Below are 10,000 nucleotides of genomic sequence, written 5' to 3'. Positions count from 1 at the left end.
TTTGGGCAAAACTCGTAAGTTTAAAGACTATGAAAATACCGAGTTATAAAATCACGTACAGTGTGTTCGATAGAGAATTTAGCTACTCACACTTAAACAGTTTTTTGAACCAGTCTGTAAACATGTTTATTTCTGCTGTAAAGATCGTCTTCTTTGAATGGGTGTGTATGTGGTATGAGGTGTTTCTGCAGCCAGCCTCTAGTGGATGCTCGAGGAACTGCAGATTATTTATTTTTTTAAGTTATATTTTTGGCCTTTTTGCCTTTATTGTATAGGACAGCTGAAGAGAGACAGGAAATGTGGGGAGTAGAGAGCGGGGGAAGACATTCAGGAGGACTGTAGCCTCTGTATGTGGGGCGCTTAGACCGCTAGGCCACCAGCGCCCCGGAACTGCAGTTTCTAACACTTCCGCCTGGGCTTCATATTTTAAGATTTTAGGTTGCCGCTTGGACTTGGTCTGATTTTATCCTTTTAACTGTGAGCGTTTTTTTTTGTTATTAATAAAAGTGAAATCTTTGTTTTTTGTGGTCCTAGTTGGAAAAAGGAAGACAGTTGAAGACGTCATTTTTTTTTCCTTATCTTTTGTTCCTCAGTTGTCAAAAAAATAAGGAAACGTTATCTGTCAGAGTTTCCCAGAGCTCCAGCTGACTTCTTTAAATTACTTGGTTTGTTTGACCATCAGTCTGAAACCCAAAGATATTAAGTTCCTTATCTCAAACATGAAATAACCGTAAATATTCAAGATAATGTCAGCTTTACTAGAAAGACTCAACTGCTTCATGACGTCCATGTTTGATTCTCTAACACCTTTATCCAGTTCCTGCTTCTTCTTGAATCAACAAAGAGGCCTGTGATTAACTTAAATTATCATATGATACTAAAAAACCTCAATGTACATCTTTTGTCAGGGATTAAATGGGATTAATGTGTTGAAATAGGAGAACAAAACATGATATTATGAACAGAAGTGTAACTTCCCCTCAGTTCTACGTCCTGTGAGTGTGAGTCTGAATCTGTGATTTGAGTGCTTTCCACTCGTCAAGGTAATCCTCTGAGCTTCTGATTATCGTCTCAGCAGCAGAGTGATTTTAATGCCGCTGCTGTGGGGACTTTTGATGACCCAACGGTGATGAGTTTTAGACGGGTAGAGCGGTTTATTAATTAATATTTCAGGACATCAGGAAGAAGATTAAAACAGCGTGAGAGCTCTTTATGTAACACCCTGTTGGCGTATGATGCGGTGCTGTTTGGGGTACAATTTTGGGGGAGTTATGACCATATTTGGTCAAAGGAAAAACTAAACATTGAGTTATTTTGACTGCCAGGCGCCACATTCCAGCATCGACATGCCACGGGCCGCCAGCAGCCGATCCTGCATGCAAACAATGCGACCACGATATAGTTATTGTATGTTAATAACTTGGCAAATGGTGTGGTTGTCAACATGACATCTCCAAAAAAGCTAACTAAAACATCTGGAGCTGATTGGCTGCAGAATAGGTCATAAAGCCCGCCTCCTCCATATTAACAGATGGGACATGGGTCAAACTTTAAAATCAAGATACAGGTCGAATAAATGTTCCTCAAACACGGTTTTTGTCATTCTAGTTACTTCTCATGCTGGTTTGTGAGCTGATGTTAATTTTTTGAGAGATATTCAGTTTGAAACAGTTTTACATGACGTTGGAAGATGTTGTCTAACAGACTATAAACTCTTAAATACCACAGTTCAATGTAAGATTAAACTCCTGTGTCTCTCTTCTAGAGGAGCTTCCTGGGTTTCACCTCCTTCTCCATCAGAGATCTGCTCAAATCCAAGGAGCCCCACATCTCCCTCAGCCTCAGGTAAACCCTTTAAAGACCGGTTTAAAGTGACATGAATTAAATAGCACACACACACACACACACACACTTTGCACTAATGTGGCGTTTTCATCTGATTCGCTGTTGCTTGGAAACCCGTGCCCAAATGAGGAAGTGAGAGGTGAAGGTGTTGGACTCCGCCTCCTGCAAGAGAAGAAAAAGTCAATCTCTTCCTGTTTTTATGTGACTCGTCTTTAAAGACAGAGAGAGAGAGAGCAGCCTGAGGATCAGATAGGGAGACAGAGGGACTGAACAGACAGAGCAGAGAGGAGAGGAGAGAGAGAGAGGGAGGAAAAAGAGAGCTCCAGGTGTTCACTGTGTGCTGTCGGCGTTTTTGTGCTGGCATGCTGCATCCAGGTGTGTCATATTACTCACAACATACCTGACACATTCTGCAAGAGTTAATGAGCTTCAGGCTGCTACTTCTTGTTTTCACCGAGGAGTTAGTTATGTCTCAGGGTGAAAATCTGAAAATCCTCAGGTCATCAGCTGAGCAAGATACTTTCCTCCCATGATTTGGTAAGCAACTAAGATTTCTTCAGTGATCTTGTCCTGCTAGTCACCCTGTGTTTCTTGTTCATAGTCAGCTCTTGATGTTTTGTTTCTACTTAGCTTTGTTGGTCTAAATCTCTTGTATCTTCTCTTGATTGTCATACTGGTAGTTATCTTGTTTCTAGTAAGCTTTGTCTAGATTATAATCCTGTATCTAGTTAACTTGTCTTTTAAGTTATCTTGTTCCTACTAAGCTTTTTCATGATAGTCATCTTGTTTTTAGTTAACTTGTTTTAGTAGTTGGCTTATCACAGTCAAATGCATCCTGGTAGTCATCTTGTTTCTAGTAGGCTTTGTCTAGATTACAATCTTGTATCTAGTTGACATAGTCTTGTAAATATCTTGTTCCTTGTTGCTGCTCCTCATAGCCATACTGCATCTTGTTAACTCTGCATATCTCTCTACTCTGTTTTAGTTAAATGTATCTTGCTAGTTATCTTGTTCCTTGTTATCTTTGCACAGATAATCATCCTGTATCTTGTTCACTCGTTTGTTTGTCTTGTAAGGCATCATATTGTACTAAAATGAATCCTGCTAGTTATCTTGTTTCAAGTTTGTCCTAGTGATGCATTTATCAAGTCAACATAGACTTGTACGGTATCTTGTATTAAGTAAAATCTGCCTGTCACATATTTTGTAGTCTGCTTTTCTTCCAAGTATTCTTGTTTCTTGGGAACTTCTGTGTGGTTGGTCTCAGAAGGAATCTTGTTTTCACTGTTTGGCCCTCTATGTTTTTTTCTCTAAAGTTCTCTTGGTACCATAAGTTATCTTGTTTCTAGTTTGCTTGGTCTTGAGAGATATGTAGTTTGTCTCGCAGATGATCTTGTTTTTAGTCAGCTTTGTCTTTGCTGTTAAAGTTGACAAACTAGTAATCTTGTTTTCAGTTAGTTTTGAAAGTTCAAACTTTTTTGTACCCGTATTCATGTCTCCAGATACTTTTGTCCTCATAATAACTTTGTTTCAATTTACCTTTATCTTGCTAGTAATCTTGTTTTAAGTTAGGATCATCTTGCAAGTAACCTTGCTAACAGTTAGCTTAGTCTTGCTAGTAATCTTGCTTACAGTTAGCTTTGTCTTGCTAGTAATCTTGCTTACAGTTAGCGTCGTCTTGCTAGTAATCTTGCTTACAGTTAGCGTCGTCTTGCTAGTAATCTTGGTTACAGTTAGCTTACTCTTGCTAGGTATCTTGCTTACAGTTAGCTTAGTCTTGCTAGTAATCTGGCTTACAGTTAGCTTTGTCTTGCTAGGTATCTTGTTTTAAGTTAGCTTAGTCTTGCTAGTAAACTTGTTTACAGTCAGCTTTGTCTTGCTTGTAATCTTGCTTATAGTTAGCTTAGTCTTGCTAGTAATCTTGCTTACAGTTAGCTTAGTCTTGTTAGTAATCTCGCTTACAGTTAGCTTTGTCTTGCTAGGTATCTTGTTTTAAGTGAGGGTCCTTTTGCTAGTAATCTTGCTTACAGTTAGCTTAGTCTTGCTAGTAATCTTGCTTACAGTTAGCTTAGTCTTGCTAGTAATCTGGCTTACAGTTAGCTTTGTCTTGCTAGGTATCTTGTTTTAAGTGAGGGTCCTTTTGCTAGTAATCTTGCTTACAGTTAGCTTAGTCTTGCTAGTAATCTTGCTTACAGTTAGCTTAGTCTTGCTAGTAATCTTGCTTACAGTTAGCTTAGTCTTGCTAGTAATCTTGCTTACAGTTAGCTTAGTCTTGTTAGTAATCTCGCTTACAGTTAGCTTTGTCTTGCTAGGTATCTTGTTTTAAGTGAGGGTCCTTTTGCTAGTAATCTTGCTTACAGTTAGCTTAGTCTTGCTAGTAATCTTGCTTACAGTTAGCTTAGTCTTGCTAGTAATCTGGCTTACAGTTAGCTTTGTCTTGCTAGGTATCTTGTTTTAAGTGAGGGTCCTTTTGCTAGTAATCTTGCTTACAGTTAGCTTAGTCTTGCTAGTAATCTTGCTTACAGTTAGCTTAGTCTTGCTAGTAATCTGGCTTACAGTTAGCTTAGTCTTGCTAGTAATCTTGCTTACAGTTAGCTTAGTCTTGCTAGTAATCTTGCTTACAAGTAGCTTTTTCATGATATTAATCTTGCTTACAGTTAGCTTAGTCTTGCTAGTAATCTTGTTTTAAGTTAGGGTCGTCTTGCTAGTAATCTCGCTTACAGTTAGCTTAGTCTTGCTAGTAATCTTGCTGAAGATAGCCTTCATTTTTAAGATATCTTGTTTCCAGTTAGCATCAAACATAAGTATCTTCTTTCTTGTGTTCTCTCTTGTGATCAGGACGATGGATGGAGTGAACGAGGTGGGGGAGGTGAAGGTGTCCTGTATGCAGATGGAGGGAGAGAATGGAGATCAAACTCCTCCTGAACACAAGGTAGAGAAGAAGAGAAGAGGTATCTTTTCATCTCTTTCTCTGTATGACTGTGAAAACTGGGGGTGTGTTAGTTTGATGTTTTGCTTTGTGGTTTCTGTCCGGGAAGTTTCAGTTCGAGTCGATGAGTCATCACTTAAACACCATCCGGTGAGGTTTTTAATAAATTCATCATCATTTCAATATTTTCTGTTCCGCAGTGTTCTGAGCTGTGCGACAGCCTCCACAGCTCCGTACACGACAAAGACAACAGCCCGACAATGAGAGCCGGTAAAATATGAACAATGTTTTTCATACAGATTTATTATTTTGTAGTCGGTTCAGAGTGATGTGAACACTTTCCATCCTTCCCTCTGTGTGTGTGTGTGTGTGTGTGTGTGTGTGTGTGTGTGTGTGTGTGCAGTGCTGTGTGCTCAGGTGTGTAAGGTGTACAGGTTTCAGACGGAGGATCAAAGATGGCTGCTGGTCCGGGAACAGATGTCTGAGACGCCGCTCTCTTTCTCTATACCCAAGCAGCTACTGAGCGCGCTCATACAGGAGCACACGAGCAGGTTTTCCTAAAGTTCTTTATCTACCTGAAAAACATTTTTTTATTAATTTGTTGTCTCAGTTCGTTGAAATAATCTCGTCTTCAGGGTCCAGGAAGTGAAGGAGCTCGGTGACCTCTCACCTCACTGGGACGGGCTCCGCCATGATGTGATCAACCACTGTAACCACCTGATTGGCTGTTATCAGGAAACTCTCAGCGAGCTCGACAAACTCTCAGGTACGGAGTCAATTAAAGGGACAGTGCACAAATATTTGTTTGGGACGTAAGCCTTTATTCGATAGGACGGGTTTAGAGAGACAAGAAATGTGTGGAGAGAGTTGCACGAAATCATGTCAGGACCAAGGTCTTAGAATATGAAGCCGGGGCGCTGGTGGCCTAGCGGTCTAAGCGGCCCACATACAGAGGCTACAGTCCTCGTCGCAGGGGTCGCCGGTTCGATTCCCGGCTGGACGACCATTTCCTGCATGTCTTCCCCCGCGCTCTACTCCCCACATTTCCTGTCTATCTTCAACTGTCCTATCAAATAAAGGCAAAAAGGCCAAAAAATATAACTTAAAAAAAAAGAAAAGAATATGAAGCTGATGCAATGTGTGTTAAAAACTGCAGTTACTCCAGTGTCCACTAGAGGCTGGCTGCAGAAACACCAGAAACCACATACACACCGTATCAAAGAAGACGATCTTTACAGTAGAAATAAACATGTTTACAGCCTGGTTCAAAAAACTGAGTTTAGTCTGAATAGCTAATTTCTCAATCGGCACACACTGTACGGGAAATTATTAAACTTATGAGTTTTGCCCAAATAAGGACATGGCTGACTTGATTGACAGGCGGGCACCCTGTACCTGTTAGCAAGAGGCTAAAGGCCCGCCTCTTTACCTCACAATAGCTCGGACAAAGTGAGGTTGAGTTCAACATTTCCAATATGGCCCCCGCCAATGATCGGCTTCAAAACAGCGCTTCAGAAACACATGGGTGACGTCTCGGATACTACGTCCACTTTTTGAACAGTCTATGGTCAGGACCAAGCGGCATCTCCCGGTCTTAAGATATGTAGCCAATGCGGAAGTGTTTAAAATTGCAGTTCCTCGACTGTCCACTTGAGGCTGACTCCAGAATCACAGGAAACCACATACACACCCATTCAAAGAAGATGATCTTTACAGCAGAAATAAACATGTTTACAGCCTGGTTCAAAACCTGCAAAGAGCACCTCAGAGCGTTCTGTTCAACACTCTATATCTAGTTTATTTAAAGCAGCTGGGACTTCAGGAGCTTAAAATGTAGATTCCTGTTTTGTTTTTTACTTAATCTTGTCCTATGGGGCGCTGTTGGCCTCGTTTAGGCATGCGTCCCATTTACAGAGGCCTCATCGCAGAGGTCGCTGGTTCTCGACCCTTTGCTGCATGTCTTCCCCCTCTCTCTGCTCCCCACATTTCCTGTCTCTCCTCATTGCCTATGAATGAAAATATAACTTGTTAAGATGTCATTATTCTTTTTGTCTAACAGTTTCCTCCAGTTTCAAGTCGAGCAGCAGTAAATCAGAGAAACACCTTCAGTTCGTTTCAACCAACCTGCACTCACAGAGGATGGAGGTGACGGGTCCAGACAGCACAGGTACAATCACATCACTCTTTATTCATATTCTTTTATCCTAACTTTTAATCTCACGTTCACTCTTTCATTGTGTTTCTTTCTTCTTCCAGGTGTTTGGTATGAAGTCATCACGTTCGGTGCTCCTGCCGACCACCACCAGTCCTTCAAACATGGAGGTCTGAAGAAGCTTCTCAGCAAACACACAACCAGCACAGACAGGTGTGTGTGTGTGTGTGTGTGCCTCTCCTGACCCTTCATTCATGTTCTCTTCCTTTCCCATCCGTCACTCAATATTGTTGCTGTGGATTAATCTGTATAATCTCTGTCTGTCAGGATTAGCGAGGCTGTGTGTAGATCGGCACACAGAATACATTTCGTTGAGTTTCTAGGATCCTCGGTCGACAAAAGTGGAGCTACAAGATAGAGGATAAATTAAAGCAAGATGCTGTAATCCTGAGAAATCCTGTAGTTAGGAGATGTTTTTGGTTCAATCTGTCATATTTTGAGATAATGTGGATGTGATTTTTCACACGTCATGGAAAATGGCATTTCTTGTTTGGAGTCACGAGAGGTCCCAACAAATATCCCAGAAGATTGAATGAAATTTATATATTTTTTTAATCCCTGGGGTTGCATTTTTTTTAAACTTAGTTTTTATTCATTCTTTTCATCAACAGTACAATGTGAAAAATATATATTTTTTCTTTTTCCAGCTGTATAAATTCAGACATTATGACAGAAATAGATAACACAAATAAAATAAACCAAAATGTCCACTCCAGAGAATATACATAGGCATGAGGCATATATGTTCATCAGATGGGCTTATAGGTTGTTAGAAATATAAACTATGTCTCAATCGTGTGTTTACGGTCTTTGTTTTTCCCTTCCTTACATCGTCCCTCTCTCAGCTCCGTCTCTTACTCTGAGGATGAGAGCTCCAGAGCGAGGGACCTTCTGGCCAGCGTGGCCCAGCTGCAGCCTCTGGTCTTCGGGCTGGCCGAGGAGCTTCTCGCCGTGTCACAGGAGCAGAACGCCACCCGGCTGCAGCAGGTCCTGGACTGTCTGATTCAGCAGGTGAGAGGGAAAAGAAACACAGGGGACTTATATTTAGACATTTAAACAGTCTGATCTTCATCCTTCTGTCCTTTCGTTCTCAGACGGAGGTGTTTGTTCACGCTCTGAAAGACGAGCTGGTGAAAAGCGCCCTGTTAGTGATACACAGCCAGTGTGCGGCGAACAGAAGCCACGTCCACAGCAACGGGCTGCTCTGTGACAACAGGTCAGACAGTCAGGATGGAGAGACACCGCCAGGACACCAGGACAGCATCCGGCAGGACGCAGAGTATGACGAGGAAGAATGGGTAAACTGGATTCTCTAAATTTGTGGTTGTGTGATTTGTTCGGACTATATCTGGGGAGTGGATGTAGCCACCGTGACATCAACCATTTACGTTTATGGACTACTGTCTGACTCTCAAGTTCAGGGTTAGCTAGCAGTAAGACATAAGCTAATGCTAATGTTAGTTTGGTTAGCTAGGTGTAGCCATGGTTCATGGTTAAAGTGATATCAATAAGGATGCTAATTTGCCATGATAAGAGATACATACATAGCTCCGCCTTTAAACTTAGCTCCGCCCTGTTTTATGGTCTCTGTATCTCCAAATGGGACCATCATTCACATTCTGACAATTAGGCTGTATTGAGGAAGACAACAAACTAGAGATTGAGACGATTTGCAACCAGTGGAGTCGCCCCCTGCTGGTTATGTAAAGGATGTTCTCTTTTTGCACCCTGTACCCTGTGTATGTTCTGTGCTCGTTTTTATATGTGTGTGTTATTGTGTGTGTTTGTGTAGGACATGGCGTGGGCGAATGTTGCCAAGAGCCTCAACTGCATCATTGCCATGTCGGACCGACTGCAGGGTCGGGAGGACCGACCACAGGACCAGACGCCATCAGAGCAGCAAGAGGCCGCAGCAGGGGACACACACTCTCAGAACACCGGTGTGACACTATTTTATATTCATCGTATTATCAATCAGAGAATGTTAAAGTCAGTTTAGTTGATAAAAATCCAGCAGAGACATAAATTCTGAACTTGTCCGTGTCTTCTTCCAGTCTCCTCCTCCCTGTCTGCTGTGTCCTCCTGGCAGGAGCAGTTGCTCCCCCTCGTGGTCACTCTCAGGGATTGCGTGCGGGAGGCGGTTTGCAAGGCGCGAGCTGCAATGACTTTTGTGGTCCTGCAGGGGGCGGTGGCCTCCTCTGTCCATCAGGGACCCCCACACATCGTCCAGAGACGCCATGCGGTCTTCAGTCAGACGGTGGGGACACAGAGAGGCTGCTCAGAACACCTGCGCTCACACTGTATTTAATATCACAGAATGTTATGACATCACAAAGGAACTCGTTATGTGGCCTTTGATGCTTTGATGACAGGTTGGAATGCTTCCAGAGAGTTAGCCAATCAGGAGAGAGTGGCCTTTTGGGAGGGGGGTGGCTTAAAGAGACAGTACCTGAAATCTCCTGTATCAATCAGAGGCTTCCTGGGGTTTTCACAGACACCGGGTTTACACCATTAGTTTCTTTTATATAAATCTATAAATCTAACAACAGTCAGTCACAGTAACGCCAGACTTCCCTTGTTTTCTTGTTGTTGCTTATGTCTTGTTTTCCTTCTGTCTGTTCGTCTCAGCTCTCAGCGGTGGTGTGTGGCTTCATGTTGAAGCTCTACGGCAACCTGGAGGATCCAGAGTTCCTGCAGCAGCTGCTCTCTGTCGGAGTCCTGGTTCAGTTTGAAAGCCTGCTCAGCACCTACGGTAAACACACAAACACACACACATATACGCACAGTTACCTGCTGTACACACTGCATATAGACGTACAGGTGTGAATGTTTGTCAGGTGATGAGGTGGGGATGCTGGAGGACATGGAGGTGGGCGTGGCGGACGTCGGCGGTGTTGCGTTCACTGTCACTGAGGCTAGAACAGAACAGCTGGACGATCTGCTGCCGACACTGAGTGGATCATGGTAATCAACACACACACGGTTGTTCTTTTGTACTTCTTTGGACCTGTTAC

At 42.5% G+C, this 10,000-nt stretch overlaps 1 protein-coding gene across 2 annotated transcripts in view; it reads left to right on the top strand.

The window, feature by feature from the left end:
* The window catches only part of LOC117807827 (type II inositol 3,4-bisphosphate 4-phosphatase-like), a 17,601-nt gene extending 7,647 nt beyond the window's left edge, over positions 1-9,954 (top strand). For both annotated transcript variants that reach the window (XM_034677231.1, XM_034677232.1), the window contains exons 9-21: positions 1,766-1,845; positions 4,684-4,777; positions 4,975-5,044; positions 5,178-5,325; positions 5,410-5,540; positions 6,834-6,941; positions 7,031-7,139; positions 7,832-7,997; positions 8,081-8,284; positions 8,779-8,926; positions 9,041-9,243; positions 9,615-9,738; positions 9,824-9,954. In XM_034677231.1, the coding sequence (XP_034533122.1) occupies positions 1,766-1,845; positions 4,684-4,777; positions 4,975-5,044; positions 5,178-5,325; positions 5,410-5,540; positions 6,834-6,941; positions 7,031-7,139; positions 7,832-7,997; positions 8,081-8,284; positions 8,779-8,926; positions 9,041-9,243; positions 9,615-9,738; positions 9,824-9,954 (1,716 nt within the window). The remainder of the gene's footprint in view (positions 1-1,765; positions 1,846-4,683; positions 4,778-4,974; positions 5,045-5,177; positions 5,326-5,409; positions 5,541-6,833; positions 6,942-7,030; positions 7,140-7,831; positions 7,998-8,080; positions 8,285-8,778; positions 8,927-9,040; positions 9,244-9,614; positions 9,739-9,823) is intronic.
* The last annotated feature ends 46 nt before the right edge of the window (positions 9,955-10,000 follow it).

This window comes from Notolabrus celidotus, chromosome 23, assembly GCF_009762535.1.
Source record: "Notolabrus celidotus isolate fNotCel1 chromosome 23, fNotCel1.pri, whole genome shotgun sequence".
NCBI lineage: Eukaryota > Metazoa > Chordata > Actinopteri > Labriformes > Labridae > Notolabrus > Notolabrus celidotus.
Note: the sequence above shows the minus strand (reverse complement) of the source record. Positions and strands in the feature narration are given on the sequence as shown.